At 48.1% G+C, this 23,860-nt stretch overlaps 1 protein-coding gene across 3 annotated transcripts in view; it reads right to left on the reverse strand.

Annotated features, from left to right (window-relative positions):
* Nucleotides 1–23,860, reverse strand: part of IQGAP3 (IQ motif containing GTPase activating protein 3) — a 40,457-nt gene that overhangs the window by 13,101 nt on the left and 3,496 nt on the right. For 2 of the 3 annotated variants that reach the window (XM_083478183.1, XM_083478182.1), the window contains 24 exons: nt 23,592–23,679; nt 23,080–23,236; nt 21,620–21,697; nt 20,118–20,194; nt 19,833–19,900; nt 19,531–19,644; nt 18,178–18,356; nt 17,826–17,913; nt 16,771–16,934; nt 15,506–15,593; nt 14,218–14,381; nt 13,377–13,537; nt 10,874–10,998; nt 9,750–9,913; nt 9,476–9,566; nt 8,410–8,577; nt 8,110–8,252; nt 7,364–7,534; nt 5,423–5,506; nt 5,108–5,179; nt 4,447–4,516; nt 2,674–2,882; nt 1,852–2,004; nt 639–802 (listed from right to left, as the gene is read on the reverse strand). In XM_083478183.1, coding sequence (XP_083334309.1) covers nt 639–802; nt 1,852–2,004; nt 2,674–2,882; nt 4,447–4,516; nt 5,108–5,179; nt 5,423–5,506; nt 7,364–7,534; nt 8,110–8,252; nt 8,410–8,577; nt 9,476–9,566; nt 9,750–9,913; nt 10,874–10,998; nt 13,377–13,537; nt 14,218–14,381; nt 15,506–15,593; nt 16,771–16,934; nt 17,826–17,913; nt 18,178–18,356; nt 19,531–19,644; nt 19,833–19,900; nt 20,118–20,194; nt 21,620–21,697; nt 23,080–23,236; nt 23,592–23,679 — 3,040 coding nt within the window. Of the gene's footprint in view, nt 1–638; nt 803–1,851; nt 2,005–2,673; nt 2,883–4,446; nt 4,517–5,107; nt 5,180–5,422; nt 5,507–7,363; nt 7,535–8,109; nt 8,253–8,409; nt 8,578–9,475; nt 9,567–9,749; nt 9,914–10,873; nt 10,999–13,376; nt 13,538–14,217; nt 14,382–15,505; nt 15,594–16,770; nt 16,935–17,825; nt 17,914–18,177; nt 18,357–19,530; nt 19,645–19,832; nt 19,901–20,117; nt 20,195–21,107; nt 21,158–21,619; nt 21,698–23,079; nt 23,237–23,591; nt 23,680–23,860 lie in introns of those variants that run through there. The other variant, XM_083478184.1, reaches the window with a different exon arrangement.

Genomic DNA, 23,860 nt, shown 5'->3' on the forward strand with positions numbered 1-23,860 from the left:
CTCTCCCCAGGGAGCTTGGGCTGGCACCTTCATTATACACCTTTAGGCACCAGGAGAAAACGTTCCTCTTTGGCTGATTGACGTCCGATGCCCTTTTTACACCGGGGAAAAAAGGTCTACTTTTGGAGCTATCAAGAGAAACAAATTAGTCCCCCTGTCTATATTTCTGCATACTAGTGATCTGGTTGGGTTCCCAGGTTCCACCAGAGCAGTGACTCACTCGGAGACACACCAGGGAGCCTCCACAAAGGACAGGTCATTCTACTGCATATTCAGAGCAACAATAAACTAAATCAGGCCACTGCGAATGATGTGGCGATGCGGCAGAGTGACAAGCCACTCGGAAATAACCAGTTAGAAGACAAAACCAGCACCTCATACAGAGTCCTCTTCATCATCGCTAGTTAAAAAGGGATGAGGTGATAGGATAAGACCCTCTGCCTGGGATGCCAGAGAGCCGCTGCCACTGAGGGCAGGGAATACTGGGACTAGATGGATCTGTGGTCTGACTCAGTTCCTAGGAAAGGGAGGCTGACATCTTTACTAAGGCAAGAATGCTGTCAGCAACCAGGACAAGGAAGGCAGAAGCCTTAAGGGGAGAAGGGAGAAAACGTAGGACCAAGAAACAGGATACTCACTCAATCTCCTCTTGCAAGGCGCTCCTGAAGAGCTGGAGCAGGAGGTAGGCCTCTCTGGCGTTGGAGGCGTAATTGTACAGGGTGAAGACCACAGACTCCATGAACTTTGTGGACTTGTTCTGCGGCATCTGCATGATCAGCCGGGCCAAATAAACCGGGTGGGTCTGGGAGGAGAGACATTTTCATATGCAAAAATCTGCTTCAGCCTTATTGCCTCTGACTGTGGAAGCTGATTGTGGCTAGTAGCCATAGAGTGCCTTTCCCTGCATAAATTTGCTCAGTCCTCTTTGAAAGACTTCTAGGCTGCTGGCCATTGGTGCCTCCTGCGGGAGGGAGTTCCATAGTTTAACTATGAAGAAGTGTTTGGTGTAATGTAACGGAGAAGGGTTTTTCTCTACCCCTCAGTTTGGCAGCAGGGACCAAAATGTTGTCCCGCGCAAGGCAAACTCGTACAGAATAAGTGAGGGTGAGACTTTAAAGCTCAAAACGATGTCCAAGGAAAACCAACCCTGCTGGGTAGCGCTGCCATCACTACCTGCAGTCATTCAAATCCTGAGTCAGGAGCATGATGGCTCTTGTGTTCGTGAATTCCAAGGATGCCCAGAAACAAGCCTAACAGTTCACTCCTTGTTGTTGGAGCCCCAAGCCCACAAATTGCTCAGTAGCAGATAACCAAGCAATGAGGTACCTGATTCAGGGCCAAAGCTCCCTTTTAACAGGCTGCACAGGGAAATAAATGCAAATATTTTATTAAGGAGGCTGCAAAACAAAAACAAGAACCTTTTTATCACAAAAAGTGAAGAAAGGCTAACAGTGTAAAGACAGCTTTGGGGATTTGAGTACACTACGATCGCATCTCACGCGGGGTTTCAGTTCTGAGGGTTCTGTATATATGCAAAAACATGAATATTCAGAGCCTTGGCACCACCTCCTTGTGAGCATCCCGGGGCTTCTGGAGCTGGTGTGCAAGCAAGGCAGAGTGTAAAAGCTCTCTTTGCCCCTGGTTGAACTTCCACAAGTTAAATGGGCATATGATGTGATCACCCTGTGCAGACCTAAAGCTAGCTTGCCTCACCTTATTAGTCACAGACCCCAATTGCTTTTGAGGTTGCTGGTTTTTTTATTATCACATGGTACATAAATTTTATGAAATAAAAAGAATAGACAGTACTAATTTTTGCCATGGGTATTGTGTAGGAAGACGCCAGCTAACCTGCAGTTGGTAGAAGAGGTGCTGATATGCCTCCAGGATCTTCCGCTTCTCCCTGCTGAGGGACTTCAGCCCTTGCTCTTTGCTCCGGCCCATCAGATCAGAGAGTTGCTCCTTGTTCTTCTTCGTCAGCTTCTTGCAGTGAGAGACCACCTCCTGCCAAGGGGAAGAGTTGACGACTGATAGACACACACAAAGCATTCCTCCCTTGTTTGCAGAGCACCGACAACAAACGAACTCGCCTCTTACTGAACTCAAGGCTACATCCCCCTGGATGGCAGAGAAATCAGGCTGCAAACAGGTTGGTCAGCAAGATCATGGATTAAATGGCAACAGCTTCTTTGAGAAGCTAACATGGACTTTGCCAACCTGGTGCCCTCCAAAACACCTGGAGGGGACCAGATTGGCAAAGGCTACTCTAGAGAATGTCCTTGGAGGTCACAAAAGCCACCCCCCAACAGAAAAGCAAGGGGCAGAAGGGCTGAGCAAAGGAGGAAGCCTGGCACTGGAGGAGCCCAGATGGCCCTTTAAGAGGTGGGTGGGTAGTGATGCTGCTTCTGGATGGGTGCCTAGCTTGGTTCCCATCCTTGGTGGCCACTTGCCACTTTAGCTCACCCTAAGTAAACTGTCCCACCACGTAGATCTAAATGCCACCTGGAGCCCCAGTGAGGAGGAGGGTAAATGGTGTGGCTGCCACTGCTCTGGCAGTAGTGGCTGCATAAAAAAAGGAAGGGGCAGCCACATTGGGGTGGGGCCCACTGGAGGCACCGTGCCAAGGGCCCCTGACAATGTGCACCAGCCCTGGATCTGCTGCTCCCTTCTGACCTGGAGGGTGATCCTGTTCTTGACCAGCAATCCAATCTTGATATCCATGAGGTTGAGGTCGCTCTCCAGCTGCTGATTGAAGCGGATTCCCCTCACCACAGTCTCCTGGAGATCCAGCAGCTCCAGTTCCTCCCAGTAGTCCCGCTGGCTGCGTTCTAGCAGGTGGGCAAAACGCCGGACGATGCTGAGAGGTGGCTTCCCACTGTGTACTAGCAGGAGAGAGAGAGAAAGAGGCTGCTTGGTTTCAGAGTAAGACCTCTTGTCCAAGTACATCACATGAAAGCAAGTTCTCCACATCCTGGTAAGACACTTAGCTATGTACAAAAAGCCTGGAAGATGGTTAGAATAACAACAAAAATACTGAAATGTGAAGCTTCCTTAGATCCAATACTGAAGCCGCTGAACTACACACATTGTTAATCTGCTGAGCCAAACCAACATCAACACACACCAAATCCTGGCCAATTGAATAATATTCATTGGATCTTAGTCAAGGCTCAGTATGGACTTCCAAGGTTGTTTAGGAGCCAGGGAGAGGTTTGCTTGAAAATAATAATAACAACAGTAATAAATAACAAGGTTGATATACTATTTATAAGAAATCTCAAGCAGTTTACACAAAGCTGTATGAAATAGTCATTGAAAAATAGCAATAAAACCAGAGTTTAAAAATAGTAAGCTATGAAGGTAAGTATTTAAAAGTATCAATAGATTTTAAAAACAAATGCCAAATATAATATCACATGTCTGTGTAAGTAGAGAGTTTTGAAGCCATAGATAACGACTCCACCCTTTGGAGCAGAATCCTGCCAATTTCGAATTTTAAAGTTATTACCTAAATGCAGACACACTGGCCAAGCCTGTGCTAAGTTAGGATTTGTTAAATTATGGTTTATTTGATCACCCAAAACAGGAGTGGGGAACAGAATCCAGCCAGCAGGCCTGATCCTGCACTTCACTACCTCCCCCATTTTGTCAAGCGGCTGAGTCCACCAATCTGCCAAAGGCCTGGTGTCACCATGAAGTCAGGGGACCCAACAAGCCCTGCTTTGTGCTGGGGTCAGCTGTACTACGCAGTTCCCAGTGGGTTAACTCTGTAGTTCAACCAGTCTTAACAGAGCTTGCTGTAAGCTGACTGGTTCTGACAGGAAGCCCCTGCAGAATCTTTTGAATAGCAAAGGAGCATTTTTCCTTTGCATTTCTTAAATTCAAGCTGAAGGTTCAAAGGAAGAATTCATTTGCATCAAAAAGGTGATGCTTTTTTAATTCAAAAAAGGAATTAGGAGCAAACTTCTTCTGCTTTTCCATGCCTGACATGTACCAACCAGTATGGGACAGGTGGGCACAATTGGCCCCTAACAGCCTGATGGAGCTAACTAGGGCTTTGAGTCCAAACTTCACCCCCCTGCTCAGCGGTTTTGCTATCGTTTGTTTGCTGCCAACAAACCATTACCTGAAGCCATAGTTTCTTGTTCTCTTACAAACCTTGGTTTGCTTTAACTATGGCTTGGTGTTACATGTGTACTCAGCACAGCCGTGGTTTTGTTTGGCTGCCCCACCTCAGATGTTCACCAAGCTACAAAGGCAGAAGGCAAGAGCAGCTGCTGAATAAGCCAAACCTTGGGGAAGGGGGAAAACCAAGCAATGGTGCGTTCAATGGTCTGTTTGACAACTTGTGATTAACTCATGGTTTGTTGAACAAACCTTGGCTTAGTGTTACATTGCAATCAGGCCAGTTTGCAAACTCAGGTTGCATGAAACCCAGGTACTTACCCAACATCCTGTAATCTTCTCGTGCCTTGTTAGCTCGTAGAAATGCCTGGATTTTGATTACGGCCTTGACCTGTCGAGGGATGTCAAAAGAGGGAAAGTGGTTGAAATGCGGGAGCAGGGAAGGGATACGAAAACACCCTGGTGGCAAACAGCAGTTGCAAAATCACAGTGGGTATATTTATTATTTATTTAATGCATTTAGATCCCTACTTTTTCCCAAGTGGGGATTCAAGGCAGCTTTCAGCATTTAAAAACATTATTATAAAATACTCATCCGGCATCTGGCACCCTCGTTATGCATCTGTGGCGCAGGGGACAAACATTCTTCTTCAACCAAGCCTTTGGCTAATTAATATTCCACGGCCTTTTAAATGTGTTTGTGGGAGGAGGGATTATTGGTTTCGTTCTTGTTTTTTGATTATGTACTTTGTGGTTTTATTCTGTATTTTTAGGCTGTGAGATCTTTGGATGAAGGGCAGTATACAAAATTTTAATAATAATAAAAACAACAACAACTATAATAACCACTATACCACCACTAACTACCTTGGAGCACCTGGTTGACTATGGTTAAAAATGGGTTTGGTGTGACCAAGCAAGGCAATTTTGCAGTGCTGTTGTGCATAGATGGGTGGGTGTGGGAAAAACACAACCTACTCACATTCTTCCTGAAGTAGGCCAATCTCTGTTGATATCGCCTGCGTATTCGCCACATCCGTACCCAGGCCTGAATCTGAACACAGCAGTAGGAACAGCACAGGTGTGACAAGACCATTTTTAGCTGATGAGTCAAAGAAAAAGAAAGGCAACCCCCCTCAAAAGTATCTCTCCCCTTAACCTGATTTATTTTGTTAACAAATAAACATGGACAGGCATGCAACTGATCTGGTGGTTTATTGTTTGTTTCATGGCCCATAAAATACTGGTGCTGGTGACAGCGAAAGGTGGGCTTTAAGGATAGGAATAAAATAGATACCTTGATGACAGCACCTGTGTTCTTCTGGAAATGCCGCAGCCTTTCCAGGTAACGCCTCCGTTGCTGGTACCCACGCCAGTAAGCCTGTGAGGAGACAGCATGGGAACTGGTTTAGGGCTGAAAAGGGCCCTGGATACAAATCTGGTCCCAGCCACTGCATGATGGCCTTAAGTCAAATTTTCTGCTCTAGCCCAATGCTACCCCCAGCCCAGGAACGCAAACCCAGGATCCAAACTGCCCCACCCCTGAGCTGCAGCTCTTCCCAGCTGTGATATTGGAGCATCTAACCTAAGGACCCCACTCCGCAAAGAGCAGGTTCCTCCACCTCTGGGCTGGCAGCCTCCCCCATAATACCCAGGATTTATGCACCTGTTACAAACACTCAAAGGTGCTTCATGTAAATGTCGCAACAAGACACTGTACATAAGGGGTGGCTAACTTTTTCTGGTCTGAATGCCACCTGCACCCTGGTGGATGCAGGTCATCTGCAGGTGTGGCCAACAGCAGGTGTGGTCACCCCACACTCTCCTCACACCCACAGGACAGTCTCTCCCCCCCCAGTGGATCTGTACAGATCCACTGGGGGTGGTGGTTCCAAGATGGTGAAGGCTTAGCAAGCAGGCTTCGGAGCACCGCAGATAGCAGGACTAAATTTTCCTTTTTCTCACTTTTCTACTTTTAAACTTACCAACCTACTGAGATTCTATCAGCACCTTCTTATCTATGCTACGAGAAACACCTTGGGCAAGTTCTGCGAAATATCCTGGGCAGGCAGCCAGCCGCTAGCTATTAACCGCCAGCACCCTTTTATACTTTGCTCCTGGAACTCCTGGCAGTCACCACACAGAGAAACTCTTAAATTGAACAAACTGAGCACTGAGGAGAGGACATGATCGCCCCCCTCTCCAAACAACAGATGAATGCCCACTTCCCCAGTCGTCAGACCAATCTTGCATCACTTTGCCCTCGTCTAATTTTCCTTTTGGCCCACCCAAAATAGTGGGGTATCGAGGCAGCAAATTTTGCTCAGAGATCCAGAGCAGGCCCCCAGACTGAAGGTCAGCCACCCTTGCGCCTGTCAGGTAATTCCCATGTTCCTGAGTCAGACGTCTTGTCCATAGAGCCCAGTAATTGGCTGCGCTGGCTGACAAAGACTCTCCAATGTAGAGGAGGGCCTTCATAACCTCTCTGACCTGAACCTTTAAATAATAACAATATTGATAAGCACTAGAAATCGAGCCCAGGGCATTCTGCATGCCAAGTAGGTGTTCTGCTCCTGAGCCATATCATTGCCCCCACAGCACAGGTGTGAGCTCAGGGCAGAGATGAGACACAAAGGTGGGGTTTCCAATTATTTGCTACACCCACATCTGCTGCCCCATCACAGGGGAAGAACAACTTGAAAGTATGATGTATGCCTGCAGCAAGAAGTTCTTTGGTCAGGGAATGGAAGACATGATGGGGCTTCAACCTCCCATTGGGGTGCAAGAATATGTGGGCTCTGGCTACTGCAGAGAAAATAATTTACAAATCACGCCTTTCTACGGGTAAGGAAGACCTGGAACATTTCTACACCATTTGGTGGGATTTCATTTCTTCTGTATCAAATTCAGATATACAAAAACTCTTTTCTCCCACCAAATTGTGAAATTTGGCTTTTGTTGTATTTGGCTTCTTTTATTTTTCTGCATTATTTTCTCTCTGGTTTTTTTCCGGAAATGCAAACTTCTGTACTGCTCCTATGCCTTGTGCGTAGCTTTGATTATGCTTTTTTGTACTTTTGATTTTATATAAATTAAAACCTTTACTATTATTATCTGAAACAAAATGCAACATAAAGCCATCAAAATTACAGATTTAAATATTATTATTTTGGGGGGGGGACACAATGAAAAGGACAATTCTTAAAAGTCTAGGCTCAGGGCAGCTGCATCCTCCTACCTGGATCTTGAGAGCGGCTGGCACCTGCTTGCACCACAAGCTCCGCTGGGTTGCAAATTCCTGCCGGGCCAGGAAGCCCCTCATCCGAGCCTGCAGCTTCACAACCAGCGAGGTGCTCGATTCCCACAGACGCTCCCGATCATGGGCAGCTGTGACCCGGGCAACAGTGGACTGTAGGCACAGAGAGATGCATGGGGTCAGAAGATCATCATAAGAGCTTGGTTGCTGGATCAGGCTAAAGGGGCCCCACCTGGTCGAGCCCTCTGCTCTGAATCAGATGCGCCCCAATGAGAAGCCTGCTCTCCCTACTTGCAGTTCTCAGCAATTGGTATTCAGAGCTAGACTGCCCCTGGACATGGAGGTTCTACTAGCCCTGTAGAGGCCAACTGGATTGGACCAAAGGCTCCTGCAGTTTATTTAGCATTACACACACACACACTTAACCAAACATACAGCTTGCTAGTAGGTCAAATCAGAATAGTCATTAAGCAACTCCCTTCAGAAGGTTGCTATGGGGCTGGAGGGTGGGGCAAGGCAGCTGAAACCAGCCACCTCCTGATGGCAAACCCAGACACCCCCAAAACAGCTCTCATCCCTCACAGTTGTCCTTCTGGCAGCAGCTCCCTTTTGAGTTGGAGGATGGGGCATGGCAGGTGGGAAAAGCTGCTCCACCCGAGTGGCTGATACAGAGCCTCTCACTCCTCCGTTCTGCTTCCTAGCTCACAGGTACAAAGAGAGAGAGAGACCTGGATTTCCTCCCGGCTGAGATGCTCCGCATTGAGGGCACAGGGGCGAGGCTGGTCCCAGGAGCCTTCAAAGGTCTGCAGGCTGAAGTAATACTCTGCCCCATCCTTCAGCTTGTGCCGGACCCAAGGTAGTTTGGAGTTCCCTGCAGGTTAGGTTTTTAAAAAACGAAAAGAAAGTTAGAATTAAAGACCCCACAGAGACACTGTTGTAAGAAAGTGCAAGTTTTCAAATCCTTGAATTCAAGAGTTGATGACAAAAAAAATGGGGGTGAGGGGAGTGACACACATATCTTGCTTTACCTGGGGCTTTTTTAGAAGCCATGAGAGCACTCAGCTGGGCCTGGTAGGAGGCAGCACACTCCATTGCCACACCACAGATAGAGACGTCCGGATTGCGCAGGACCCTGACTGTCTGTGCCGCGTTCCCTTCCTTGATGGCTTGGTTGATGGCAGCGGTGCCAAGAGCCACTGTGGGACAGATGGCAAAGGGAAAAGATTTTGAAGCATTGGTCCAGGTTCACCCCACAGGGACTAGAAACCTGACTACTTCAATGTACTTATTTAAAACATTTCTCAAAAATCACACTTCATAAAAAGATCCAGGGTAGTGTACGAGCAGGACCCAACTCTCCCCACCGGTGATGGCAAGAAACTGGTATTCTGAGGCGTACAGCAGGGGTAGGGAACATTTTTTGGTCCGAGCGCCAGATCCTTTTTCAGCAGAACAGGCTGTATATGAAAGATGGGTGGGAGGTGCTAACCTGCCAATCACATGTTATCATGATATCACATGACTGACAGGTAAGCAAGGTTGCCCACCTGTCAAAATCATAACCACGGCTTTGCGAGTCTTCCTGTTTAAACCAGTGTTTAAAAGAGGAGACTGGGGAGACTTGCAAAAGCACCCACTGAAGCAGCCTCCACCTCCTCCTTCAAAGGGCACTTTTGCAAAGTCCTTTAAGCTGCCTTTGCTTGCAAAACACACCTCTTTTTCTCTCTTTCCCTTCACACTTGATCAAGTGGATGTGGTATGGGGAAGAACTTGTGGCAGACAGATTTAACCCACTGGCAGGCCAAGATTAGCCTGCAGACTGAAGGTTCCCCACCCCTGGGCATATGGCCTCTGACAAAGGAGGCTGAGTAAAGCCACCATAGCTGCTTGAATGTGTCTAATTGTCTTTCAACGTGGCTGTCGTAACACCTTGTGGGAGCAAAATGTGAGTTTGCCCAGGCTTTCTTGTTCCTGAGCCTTCTCCCATCCCCTTTGCTCAGGCCTCCTCATGGCACCCTAAATGGTAGCAGACAGGACCACCCTTTAGGTCCTGCAGTTCCAATTGAGCCAGGAAGATCCAGACAGTGCACATACTTCTCTTTGCAGCTTCAGTGTCCTGGTTAGCTTTGGAGACGCCCTCCTGGATTTCTTCCCACCACAGCATAGCTCCGGTGTCCCCTGTCATCTAAAATAGGAAAGATAAAAATGATCACAGAATTGTCTCATTCTGAAGCCATAATAGTCTCCATCAGGCTTCTGGAAATGAACTTCTACAATGAAGTCTCACAGTTCTGTAAGAAGTTAGTGTGGTTGCCTACCCCACCGCCCTGGAACCTGAACTTCATTCTCCTCTTCCTCCCGCTCCTACCTGAGCCTTCTGCTTCCGCATGCGGGTCAAAACATCATGGTAACGCTTAGCAACGGGGAGCGTCACATCGCAGAGGCCGGAAGAAGGAAGCAGCAGGGCTCTGAGGGTTTTCTCTGGGCTGCTCTGCTCCAGAGCCTCGTTGATCAGTCGGACAGCAAGGATTTCTGGGGACGAAAAGGAGATTTCAGGAGAACAGGGAAAACGTCTTGACCAAGCTCAGTTCAAAGATGGAGTAGTCTATAGGCCTACATTTGACGTATTAAGCGCTGATCTTTGGGCTTTCAAAGTGCTTTTCCAAGCCCTTTAAACCTGTCCCAGAGGACTTCCACCAGCACCACCTATGGAATCTCTGGCTCTCCAGATGTTGCTAGACTGCAACCCTTTGGCTGTGTCTGAGTTGAGAGAAAGCAGCCAGTGTACATAATTTGCAGGTGGTGGCAGTGGGGAAACTGGGGTTAAGCTGGGTGCTGTATGGAAAGCCTCTGAGGGCTGGGTTTAGGAACACAGGAAGCTGCCTTATGCTGAGGCAGACCATCAGTTGTCCATACTGGGCTCACCTGCATGCCACTCTAAACCATTGGAACTATGGTTTGAATGTGAACACACAACATGCTGGTGCACACCGCTGAAATCATGGGTGCTGTGCTCTAAGCCTGCTCCTGCTGAGAAACAAGCCATGGCTTGGCTTAGCAATACATCCGAAAGCAGGCTTGTGATTCGGAGAGAAACAAACCATGGGGCCAGGTTCAGATGCTGCCCTAAGTCAGACTATGGCTTCGCTTTCGCTAGCAGCAGAGCAGCCAGGTTTTCAGCAGCGTGTACTACTTTGCTGTGCATTCTCATTTAAACCATAGGTTAGCTTGGCTAAGTTTTAGTCTAACTACGGTTTAGAGTGTCATGCAAACCTGGCCACTGACTGCAATGGCTTTCCATGGATTCAGGCAGGAGTCTTTTCCCAGCTAAACCTGAAGATACTGGGGATTGAACCTGGGACCTTCTGTATGCAAAGCAGATGCTCTACCACTGAGTTGCAGAACTTCCCTAAAGGGCCTCCAGTGCCTGTTTCACATTCACATCACTAAAATCAGAACTGAAAATGTTTTGAAAAGTGAAAGGTGTCTTACTATTATTTTCTTCTTGGGCAGAGGCATTCACATTATTCACTGAAGCCTGGATGTCGTTCCAGCTCAGGAAGTCATACTTTGTGTCCCGAGATCGGTGCTTCCATTGTGACAAGTCGTCAAAATAACTGAGAAATTAAAAACAAAAAAGCAAGACATCGTCTTTGCATCACCCCTTTTAGAAAAAAAAGCAGCTATTCCCCAGGTTTGTGCACATGGCAGGTAGTTTATAGGAAGCGATTCTTTGGAGGTGCAGAAAGGAATATTGGGCATATCACTTTCAAGCTGCCTTGTTGTTTTTAAGGACAAGTTTCTGGTTGTAAAATTACAACTTACAGAATTATAATGATGATATTTATTAATACCCCAAGTCTCATGGTGACTTACAGATAAAATAACAGCTAAATAACATGTACATTAAAGCCAGCATAAAACAGAGAAAAATCTATAACACATTCATATTTTTCAAAAGGCAGGATTAAAACACCCCACCCACTCAAGGAGGCCACAGATAATTACAAGCCAAAGGCTTGAGGGAAAATAAATGTTTCTGCCTGGTGGATAAAGTTAAGTAAGTAATGATGGCACCAGGTACGTCTCTCTGGGGAGAACATTCCACAAATGGGGAGCCACCACTGAAAAGACCTGCTCTTGTTTTTCCACTCTCCTGACCTCCCATGGAGAGGGCACATGGAGAAGGGCCCCAGTTGATATTGCTTGAAAGCAGATGAATCAGTTTAGATGAATCAGAGTCACTGATTTAAAATCACCAAGATGAAAAAGCTAATTGAAATCAGTGACTTAAATAAGAATTTCCACATTCTGAAAGCCGGAAAACATATGACACAAGCATTCAGACTAATATAGCAACTAGACAAAGCAGCAACAAGATGCAGCAGCGGGCAGCCAAACAGAATGTTTCTAGACAAAATGTAGAAACTGAATGCAAACCCATATGCCTTCTGTTGCCTCTTACTGACCCGTTTCATATGTGGTACTAAGCCACACCATGGTTTAGCATGAACACACAAGTTTCCAGAGATGAGACTGAATCCGTTTTACTCCATTTCCTTCCTGCTGTGCTACCAGGGGCTAAGCCATGGTTTGGCTCAGTGTGTTGTCTGAACTGGGGCTCGTGGTTTGTTTCACTTCAGTCAAACCATGAGCTCAGTAAAGATGTGTTCTGAACTGGATAGTGGTTGATAGAACTATGCTTTATTAACCATGGCAGCTAAGAATAAAACTTCTATGCTCAGAGTACCTTTGAGTACAAGGGATTGTGCTGGCTAAGATATTTAAAAGCCTGCAGATCTTCGGACCAGCCTGTGCCTCAAGATCTACAGAGCTACAATTTCCAGAGTGGTTTAACAGTCAATTCCTCTTCCCAAGGAATTACAGTGGTACCCCGCAAGACGAACGCCTCGCAAGACGGAAAACCCGCTAGACGAAAGGGTTTTCCGTTTTGGAGGCGCTTCGCAAAACGAATTTCCCTATGGGCTTGCTTCGCAAGACGACAGCCCATAGGGAAATCTCAGGGACAGCGGGGAAGCGCAGCGCGTCTTCCCCACTGTCCTCGGACCTCCTCCGAAGCCTGGCGGTGGGGCGGGGACACCTCCTCCCGCCGCCGCCGGGCTTCGGAAGGCTCCTCTGAAGCCGGGCGGTGGGGCGGGAACACCTCCACCCGCCGCCCGGCTTCGGAACGGTGCTCCGAAGCTGGGCGGCGGGGAGGGAACACCTCCCGCCGCCGCCCGGCTTCGGAACGGTGCTCCGAAGCTGGGCGGCGGGGCTGCGAAGCCTGGGCGCGCTGATCTCAGCGCGCGCAGGCTTCGGCATGCTGGCAACTCTCCGCAAGCAGCGGGAGAGGTCCGTGAAGCCTGTCCAGGACAGCTTTTGAAGGCGGGGGGGGGGAGCAAAGACTTTCGGCCCCCGCCCGCCTTCAGAAGAGGTCCTGGACCTCTTCTGAAGGCTGGTGGGGGGCAAGTCTTTGTCCCCCCTGCCTGCCTTCCCAGGGGCTTTTAAATCGCCCCGGACAGCGGAGAAGTCCTCCGCTGTCCCGGGGCGATTTTAAAATGCCGCCCGCCAGCATTTTAAGATCGCCCTGGACAGCGGAGAAGTCCTCCGCTGTCCCGGGGTTTTTTAAAATGCTGGGGGTGGGAAGAAAAGCCCTTGTTCCCCCCCAGCTTTCAGAAGAGGTCGGGGACTGACTGTCCCCGGACCTGGTCTGAAGGTGGTTTCCATAGGAACGCATTAATTGATTTTCAATGCATTCCTATGGGAAACCGTGCATCGCAAGACGAAAAACTCGCAAGACGAAGAGACTTGCAGAACGAATTAATTTCGTCTTGCGAGGCACCGCTGTATGGGAATTGAAGCTCTGTGAGGGGAACTCTCAGCACCCTTAACAGACTAAAGCTCCCAGAATTCTTTGGGGGAAGCCAAGGCTGTTTAAAGTGGTATCAGAGTGCTGAGCGTGACAGAGAAGAGATTTTGGGGGAAGTGGGTTTACCGCTGTGCATTGCTCTCCTCTATCTCTGACAGGCCCAAAGCAGGGCTGACCAAGCTCCTCCAGAAGCTGGAGGCGTCTCCGTCCTTCAGGGCCTGGTTGACCAGCGCCACTGCCGAAAGCATCTCCACAGCAACAAACAGCTCCTCTTGAACCAGCTCCCCCTGCAGAAAAAAAGGAGATTCACAAAGGATTAAATGCAATAGTTTTTTGTGGATTTTTTCTTTTAATGCTGTGTGTTTCCTGAAATTGTTTGGCGGGGGGATCCTTCAGAAAAGGGAGCTGCCTGGGAAACTCAGGGCACGATGGTCTCAGGGCTCCTGGGCTTTAGAAAGTTAAGGGGGGTCCACCAGGGAAATGAGCAAGCTGCTTTGATCTTGGGTGTACAATGAAATTAATCAAGCCTCCCCCCCAAAACACTCAATCTCTTATCGAACAACACACCACTTTGCAAGTCAATTTCGCTATGTTATTTTCCATTCAACAGCCTAACAGCCCACAGATAGAAGCTATGTTTTTAGCCTGTTGGTACGGCTGATTATACTTCTATATCTCCCGCCCGAGGGTAGAAGATTAAAGAGGTGGTGGCCGGGGTGTGAGTCATCCCTGAGAAATTTTCTCACTCTCCTAAGGCAACGATCCCTTGCGATGTCATCCAGCGGACTCAAGGGACAGCCCATGATATCATGTGCTGTATTCACCACCCTCTGTAGAGACTTTTTCTGTCCATGGCTGTCAGCCCAGCATACCATACTGTGATACAATATGAAAGGACACTTTCTATTGTGGACTACCAGCACTGCAGGACTGTTGTGCAAGGAAAGGCCCCTGGTGTTTTACTCACCTGTGGGTGCTGCCGCTGTAGGGCAGACAACTCTCGCTGATAGAGCCCCGCGGCAAAGAGGAAGACATCCGGCAGCTGAGCCTCGGGGTCTGCCAGGGAGCGCACCGTCTCCTCCGCTACCCCTTTCCGAATGGAGGCGTTGATACGGCTCACGGCCTGTGTCACTGTGCATTAATAGGGTGAGATAAGAACATAAGAACGCCAGGACTATTAAAACAGAAAGGAGTCAAACCATTGCAAGAGGTGTTGAAATTTTGGGAGGTTAGATAGTTGCAATGGAATTGTTACTTTGTCACAATTTTAAAAACTTTAAAAACACAACTTAAATTGGGTACAACCATGAGTCTTGAAATGATCCTCACTGAAATCTAAACATTGAAAATATATGGAGCAAATTTCTCCTCCCTCTTCATAGTCTTCCAGTGGAACTTTGCATCTTCTCTGCAATTTCTAACATATTTTTCTGCCATTAACCTGGCACAGGTAAAGTAAAGGCTTTGCAGGTCCTCTGTTAATGTACCCCCTGCGACCAAAAATGCCTTGTGAAGAGACAGTTTCAAGCAGTTGTCAAAGAATTGCAATGACAGCAGAGAGATTATTCAAGCTGCACAGCCAATAATTCTGTCCACTTCCTGCCATAATGAGTACAGTACTGGTCAGCTACTGGGAGAATGCTGCAACTCTCTAGCACGCAGTGTTCATGGTTACTTGTATTCTGGCAAATCTTTGCCGTACCCAATAAACTTTTAAATAATAATAATTTAAAAAAGAACACCAGGAGAACCTACTCAATCAGGCCAAGGGCCCATCCTGCTCAGTACATGACTCACAAAGGTGAGTTCAGATCTCTGGTAATGCTCCTCAACCTGGTGCTTGACGACAAAATCTGCTCCTAGGTGGGTAGCAAAACCAGGGGGGCTGATGAGCGCACAGCACCCCACAGTTAGGCTGCCACACATGGCATGCACAGGGTATATTGGGTTCTTGAGCCATCCACCAATCGCAGCTCAGCGACAGAGTATCCCCTACCATGCATAACAACCCCACAGGCCTTAGGTTCATCACCACACCATCCCTAAATAAATGAATACACTAATAATTATTCTGCATGTTACAAATAAAGTATAGGCCAGACAGCAAGTTCTCCCAGGAATGAATGGTTTCTGGCAATTTCCCAAGTGACAGATATCAATCATTTGAGGCACAACACAAAGAAGAATTCTGAATATGCCTAAACCCCCAGGGCCCACTCACTAGCCCTCAGTCCTAAGGGCAGATCTTCACTCACCAGCACGTTCTTGATCTCCTCTCTCGTTGGCCACGTAAAGCCCAGCTTGGATTTCCTCTTGCTCAAGCAAGTCCGCGTAGCCCAGCTCCTGAGGAAAAGGGCAAAAGGATGGCTTAAATCAGTGTTTCCCAACCGGTGTTCCGCGGCACACGAGTGTGCCGTGAGACGTTGCCTCGTGTGCCGCGAGATGCCTGGAGGGAGGCGGGCGAGTCGGGCGGCGAGAGGCGGGGCGGCGGCGAGGCCGCGCCTCCTGCTGCTGCCTAGCGCTCCTCCTCGCAGCCGGCAGCGCTGCCTGGGCGCCTCCGCGCAACTCTGCCTCGCTGGGTTTGGTCTCCCAGCAGAGACGGGTCACACGCGCCCCTCCCTCCCTCCCTCAGCCTGCGCGGAGGGAGAGCCAGAGAGAGGCATCGCTCCTGCGCTCCGAGGCGGATTGAGCGCAGCTGAGAGGAGCTGCCGAGGGAAAAAACTTTCACTTTTGTGCGTCCCTCCCGGCGTGACGCTACGCGCTGACGTCACGGGGCGGGGCTTTACTGGTGGTGTGCCGCGAGATTTTTTTTCAGTAAACAGGTGTGCCGTTGCCCAAAAACGTTTGGGAAACACTGGCTTAAATGCAAGCTAATACGGAGCGTGATTGGCTGGAAAATCTCACTGCAACTGGACAGCTTAAGGCATTGCACGGAAGCCCAACGGTAGCCTGGCCTCTGCAACGGAGCCAGAATTGTAACAAGAAAAGGCTCTTCCAACAGCCTTCGCCGACCTGGTGCCCTCCAGAGGTTTCCCACTACAACTCCCATCAGCCCCAGGTAGCCCAAAACCTCTGGAGAGCACCAGCTTGGCAAAGGCTATCTTAGCACAACATTTGAGCTAAAGTCCCCAGTTGTTTGTACTCCAGAAAGGGCTTCTTCCTCGAATGTGGAGAAGGAGCCTGCAAACATCTTTAGAGATGTGTCCAGAACAAGAATGCTTCTGTCCTTGGGAACTGTCAATCAACTTCTTTGTACATAGTCAGAGGCCTTTACAATATATCAGATACAGAATTTCCAGAGCATTACATGAATTAAAGGAGAAACTTGTTATGGAAGGTCACAGGACCACTGTTAATAATCACGTATACCAGGGATAACAAAACAATGAATTAGAATCGATAGTACTTTATATATCCTGCTGTGGGAATTGTGACCAATCAGCTGGGGGGGGGGCAATAGTTCTGATTCACAAGTGCCCTTCTCCTCCTCCTCCTTCCCACCAAGCCAAATGAGCCTTACCAGAGCCTTCTGCTCCCGGTCAGTGCTCAGCTGATCCAAGTACCAGTCCACATTCTCTCGCCGCAGGTTCCTCAAAGCCAGGGCAGGATCCTGCAAAGCGCAGTACAACCCCTGGGGATCCTGTTCCTCAAGGGCATCGTCCACCAGCTCCAGAGCACCTTTCGCTATATGTTTTCAGAAAATAAAAAGTAATTGTGAAGAGTGCTTATGTATCGAAAAGCAAATCGCTTCTCCCTCTTCTCAAGGCCATAGTGCAGTGGTACAGCACCGATGCTTAATCCCTGGGGGGGGGGGGCGGGGACCTCCTGTTTGTAGGGTCTTTGCAGTACTAAAAAAAAAAAAAGACCCCTACAAGTGGCTGCCTCTCAGAATGCAGGCAGTGGGTTACATTCCAGGTCATCGCGCACTGAAGGCCATTTCCCCCTCATCCAGTGATGAACATGGCTCGTGTGCGCGGTCATGCGGGCATCAGCTGCATGAAAATTGAGGGCTGCCTGTACAGGCCTTTGAGTACAATAAAACTTCACCTGTCATTACAGAGATATGGGTCCAAATTTGGGACATGGCAGAAGCTGGCAGAGAAAGTGGATAGAGAAAAAGGTTTTCTCCCTCTGTCATAACACTAGAACTCATGCACATCCAACAAAGCTGAACGCTGGAAGATTCAGGACAGACAGAGTTTTTCTTTTCTCCCCACGGTGCACAGTTAATCTATGGAACTCGCTCCTTCAGGAGGCAGCGATGGTCACCAGCTTGGACGGCTTTAAAAGTGGATTAGTCAAATTCACGGAGAAGAAGGGTATCAATGGCAACTAGCCACAATGGCTCGGCCTCCACTATTTGGGCTCTCAAGAATAGTTGGGGGAGGATGGGGAACCTGTGACTGTCCCAAGGTCAAGGCTGGTGGGGAATTGTGGTCCAAAAACACCGCAAAGGTCACAGGTGAGCCAATGCTGCTTTAGAGCAAATCATGTTTAAGCGCCATATCTAGAATGAATTGCTGAACTCCAAAGAGGTCGCCCTGAGTAGGGCAGAGAGGCTGCCGTTCTGCTTACCATTTGCGTTGTTGATGCTGCTTTGTATCTCGGCCTGGGTCAGGCACCGATCATAAATATCTTCGCCATCGGGGATTTCTTGTAGAGGCTGAGCATCTCTTCTAGCCAAGCATTCTGTGGGGCTCTAAATTGTGGACGTTGATTGAAATATATATATATATATAGAGAGAGAGAGAGAGAGAGAGAGATAGATATAGATATTGATATGATATTGTAAACAGCTCAGAGATTTCTTCAAAATATGGAGGGGTATACAAATGACCTAAATAAAACCACCACCACCACTTTCATCACTACATTTATCCGAAATGCTTCAGTGTGACCACCTCCACCTCAGACAACCTTTGCTTACCTGGTTCTTCCCATTCTTGGCTTTCTCTGCCTTGGCCAGGTAGAGAACTTCCTGGTAGATGGCCCCGAAGCCCTCCCGAAGGCTGGAGAGCATGGCATTGGGGTTGTGCAAGGCCAGGACAGTCTCCTCCACAACCCCCTTTTCCACTGCTTTGTTGATGGCCAGGACTGCGGCGTGGACTAGGGGGTGGGAATAAGAAAGGCAAAGTCCAGTGTTAGGCAGCAAAGACACAAACGCCAAACGCCCTCCGCCCCACAGTGACATAGCACAGTTTCCATCTTGGAACCTGCTTTAAAAACAACGAAGAACAAAGAAACAAAGTACAACGGCTGTGTGGAGTTCATTATTGCAGTTGGAATAGAACAATCAGGAGGTTCGGTGCACTTTTGCAGACACTCCCACAGGATGGGGGAAGCCATGTACCTTAAATGTGTGGTGTAGATGTGGCCTAATATGGTGGCCACATAAGGGAGCCAGCAGTAAATCACACCAAGCAAGCTTGGGTTAACTCTTTATTGGCAAAACAGGATTTGCACAGGAGTGTCAGGCCTAATGAGCACAGCAACTCAGGTCTTGCTCCCATGAAGCAGTTGCCGAGGCTAAAACTCCCCATCTCCCCACAGCTGGCTAATTCTCCTCTCCAGGGTGTTTCCCAACCAATCAGGAGACTTTGTCTGCATTCTTGCCTTTGCTCCTCCCACCTCATACCTCTCCTGGTTCTGGGACATCAGGGGGAGGGGAGCTTGTTGCAGCAGGAGGGGGGAGACACCTCTGCCTCTTCACCAGCCTGACCCACCTCTGCCTCTTGGCCTCTCTCCTCTCCAGTCTCCACTTCTGCCTCCAATTCTGGACTGCTCTCTGCCACAGCCTCTTCCTGCTCACTAAACCCTGTCACCTCTTCAGCTTCCGACACCTCCTTCCAGTCTTCTCCCTCTGATCACTTATCGCCGTCCCATCATCAATCCCTGAGCTCTGAGCCTTCTTCTTTTGGGGTTCCCCAGCTGGTTCCTCCCACTATTCCTCTGCATCCAACCAGTCCATTATATCTGGCTATCCCTCTGGGCCACCTGTTCTTTTCTTGATTTCTCCCCTGCTGGTTCAGAGGAACAATTTGTTCCTTGCATTTCCTGGCACAGGGCAATGGGAACTCAGCTGGGTTAGACCAAAGGTTCACCTTGCCCAGTATCCTGTTTCCAACAGCGCTTGGCTGCTTGCCTCTGAGAAGCCCGCAAGCAGGGCATGAAGGCAGGAGCTCTCCCTGGCACTTGGTACAGAGAGATATACTGCCCCCGAACATGGCCATTCCACTGGGTTCTCACAAATGGCCTCTCCTCCTCCACAAATGTTATCTACCTGCAGCCTCGTCCACCGAGAGCTCGTTAGCAAGGATCCCACCAATCTTGCTGAAGGATGGAAGCTGCAGACCATATTTCTCCAGCTCACGTTTCATGTGGTTTATTTCCTCCTCTAGGATAGGGAAAGAGGAAAGGTTCAATACGTCACACTCATTTAGCAGCAGCCACAAAGAGCACAATGCTTGGGCTGGGATTTCCAGGTGAACAGAAAACAAACACAGGGTCAGCAGCTGTCCTCCATCTGCTCCATAACACACAAACTAAGTGTCAACAAGGGAAACACCCAACTCCCCTTCTTACCTGTGAATTTGACTTTCCCATACAAATCCTGGATCTGGGGAGCCAGCCCAAGTTTAAAGAGGTATAAACTAGGAGGGAAGACACACAAAAAAATCTGGATTTGCTTGTGCACACACAAAGGACCCAAGAGACTCCAAAACATGCTCACAGCAAAAAAAGAAGGGGAAATAAAGAACCAACTTCCACTACTCTTGAGGAGCCACAAAAGACTTGTGCTGCAATCCATGGTATAGGAGGGAGAACAGTCAGAATTCCAGCCTCCATACGAAGGTTGTCCCTTCTTACCTCAAAGCATGAATACAATACACCACACGAGGCATGTTCTTTTTGTCATAGATGTCTGTTGTTTCAGGGTGAAAGATCTGTTGAAAAACGGAAGTAGAATTTCAAAGGCTTAACTTCAGAACACCCATCAGGGAAATGCCTTTTTTATTAGGGCAACCAAAATATCACAAAGATTGATGAAGAGCTCTGGAGGATTCAAGAGGCTGCACTTTATTTTTGCTAATATTTAGGTTGGCGGAAATTAAAAAAAAACTGCGCTAGTATAGATTTCGGAATTATTTCATAGGGCCCAACACAGCTATATTTACTATTCACAGGAGTAATATGGGGGTGAGGAACTGGTTCCAGCCAGCGAACCAAATCCTTATCTCTGCCAACCTCCCATGAGTCAATTTTGACAGATGGGCTGGGTGCATCTTGACCTGCCCAACACCTGGTGTCATATATGTACAACAGGTATAGCGCAGGTCGGCATGACTTGGCCAAAATTGCCCACTTCTTGGGCCAAATGCGGAGACTAGCCAGAACATAAGAATTGGCTGAACTGGGCCAATGGCCCATCTAGTCCAGCATTCTATTCTCACAGTGGCCAACTGGATGCCCCAATGGGAAACCCATGCACAAGAGCCCTCTCCCCTACAGTGGTTTCCTGCAACTGGTATTTGGAAGCATTTACAGCATCCGACTCTGGATGTATGATTTCATAACATCATACATGCATAAAGTAGAATATTCCACGCTGACACCAAAAATAAACTGTGGAGGCAGAGCATAGCCATCCTGGCTAGTAACCATTGGTAGCTTTTCCTCCATGTATTTGTCTAATCCTTTTTTAAAGCCATCCAGGTTGATGGCCATCACTGTGGCGCAACAGTAAAGGAATCGACGCAGAGTCTTCTTTATAAACAGGATGAAACTTTCCTGAAGAAAATAAACTTGTTCAGAAACAGCATAGTTAAAGAGCATAGACAGAGGCACAGTCTTAGTGACTAGAGTCCCAGAGCAACTGTGTCTGCCTTAGCTTTTCATAGCAACAACAGCACTATTCCACAGACTCCTCCATACACAATCCATACAGCTCTCCGACTGAGGCCCATGGAGAGACGGGCTACTTTTATAGGGAGAATGAGTCATCACCCGAGTCACAGTGACTTAGCAGTTTGCTGTTAGCAGGCTTAGGCTTGAATGACTGTGTAGGCCTTGTAGGCCTTACTGCTTCTTTTGCTCTCAAGAACCTTTGTCTCATGACAATCCCTGCCTCCTGTGGGAGCGAGTTTCATAGGAGGACTGTCTTTTATCTGCCTTGCATCTTCCAACATTCAGAGTCATTGGATGCCCATGAGTCCTAGTGTTACACGACAGAGGGACAAAACTTATCTCTATCCATGGCATGCGTAATTTTATTAACTTCTGTCATGTTGGGCTTGCGGGCTGGAGCTTCCCAGCTGCTGGATTAACGCAATATTTCTAGGTACCAAGAGACTAGAAGGTGAATCCATTACCGTGGGCAATCCTATGTGGCTCATGGCATCCCGCCAGCGGTTGATGTTGTCCGTGTGTCGGAAGTGCAGCCCGCAGGCCTAGAATGAAGGAAAGAAGAAGCACTTCATTCGGGGCAGCCTGAGAACCAAGACTGTGGGCCATCTCTCTGCACTTTACTGTGTGCAGTGTTAGAAACTCAGATATATAATGTAATTGCCAAATGGTGCCTTAAGCCTAGGCTGTGGTTGCCACAATGAAATACCTAAGCACCGTTCCCCTCCCCCCGACTTGTGATTATTAATATTATTTATTATTATTATTTCAATTTCTATACCGCTTTATATTTTAAAGAACAAATCTCAAAGCTGTTTACAACATGTTAAATCATCAAATAAAACAATCCAGAATAAAACTAATTCAAGCTTCAAGGAAAATGGTCCAGATCTTTCTGTAAGTGGCATTTTGCTTTCCCCAGTTGCCAGCCTGGCATCCAGAGATCTCCACATGGTCGCAATTGGACCTGTTCAAGTCATGAAACATGCCTGGCACCTGACTAATTTTGACCACTGACTCTGTGGTATCTGATAGAACTGAAGACAGGATATTTACTGTGAGTTTGCTATTACTTGCTGTGCGTTGCTCTGCCTCCTGAAATTTTGCCCGCTATAAGGAAAAGTGAACTGCAGCAGAACCACCAATCTCTATTAATGTATTTTACATGGAATGAGAGGTAAATAGCTACTTCCATGCCAACTTCTTCCCTTATTATTTTGATTACTGCAGCTTTTCAATGTTCGATTTTGATGCCTCTCCTTTGAAAGTATTTCAGATTTTATGCCTCTGAAATAGATCAGATTTGTATGTTTGCAGACCCACCTTGTATGCTGAATGTTTATTCTGTTCCATTAATAATGATTTTGTGTCTTTTGTAGCTGTAACTTTTAAAATAATTTTCTATCGCTGTATCCTGCCCTGAGACCTTATGATGAAGGGTTGGGGGAAAAAGCTTATAAAATAGAAATAAATAAAAAGAGGGTCCACATTTTCGCTCTCTGGGGCAAGGGGCACACTACCCTCCAGTAATAAGTATGACTGAGCCCAGCTTCATAACCAAGGCAGCTGGAAAGCTTTGGACTGGGGGGGGGGGCAACAATAACCCAACAAGCCCCCTGCCCTTTCCATCTCCAACCTCGGAGCTGAGTGGTGGAGGATAGAGAGGAGAAAGCAAGAGACTGGTGTGCTGCAGAGGTGCAGCAGGAGGAACTGAAGATACTGGCAACTACATGACCCATCAGAGCCAGTGAAAAAACTGTAGACTCCTGATCAAAATCAAAGCTAAAGCTGCCTGACGCAGAGTCCCACCATTACTCAATCTAGCCCAGTCTTTGGTGCCCTGCAGATGTTTTGGACTACAGTTCCCACCAGCCCCAGAGAGGCAAAATAGTCATGAGCTGAGCATCAGCAAAGGGAAGACACTCACCTTGAAACGGGCCTGGTCAAGGTCATAAATCTTCCTCAAGGGACACACGTCAGGTGCAAAGAAATGGCCCAGCTTGGCCAGAGTGACCCCATTCCGCAAACTCTCCTCCAGTTCGGTTGGTGAGGCCAGATCCTCCTTCAAGCAGCCCTCCATCCAGCTGAAATATGCAGAGAGCAATGGAAAGGATGCCTTTTGTTTCCCCAGCACGCATGCCCAGAGGTGGCCTGATTTATTCAATGCCTGTCCCCTTGTGCCTTCAAAAGCCGTTTCGGGATCCTTCCAGACCCCACCCCATGCCCCCCAAGCAATAGTGGCAGAAGAACATAAGGAAAGCTCTTCTGGATTAGACCAATGCAGGCCCATCCAGTCTAGTGAGCCTTGTCCTACAGGGTACGGCAGTGTAGTAGTTAGAGACCTCAGACCTGGGTTCAAATCCCCACTTGACCACAAAGCTCCCTCAAGGACCTGATCTAGGCCCTCTTAGACCCTCACCCGACCACAAGGACCCTCACCGCTTGGCTTCTTCTAGATGACAGAGATACTGGTAGGCGATGTTCTGGTGCCTCTTCTCATCCATTTCATCCGCTGTAAGGCGCTCATCTGGGGAAAGCAAGCAAAACTGCTATTTGCACACTCAGTTCAAACTGAGGTTTTCAGAGATCTGACTGGCGTCAATTGGTGACGTATGATCAATCTCATAGCAGCCTCTGGTTGCTACTTTGCCCCTGGAATCAATTCAAGGAGCTGGTCCTGGCCATTTAAAGCTCTAAAGGGCCTAGAA

The sequence above is a fragment of the Podarcis liolepis genome (assembly GCF_965112155.1).
Source record: "Podarcis liolepis genome assembly, chromosome: 15".
NCBI classification, from domain to species: Eukaryota; Metazoa; Chordata; class Lepidosauria; order Squamata; family Lacertidae; genus Podarcis; species Podarcis liolepis.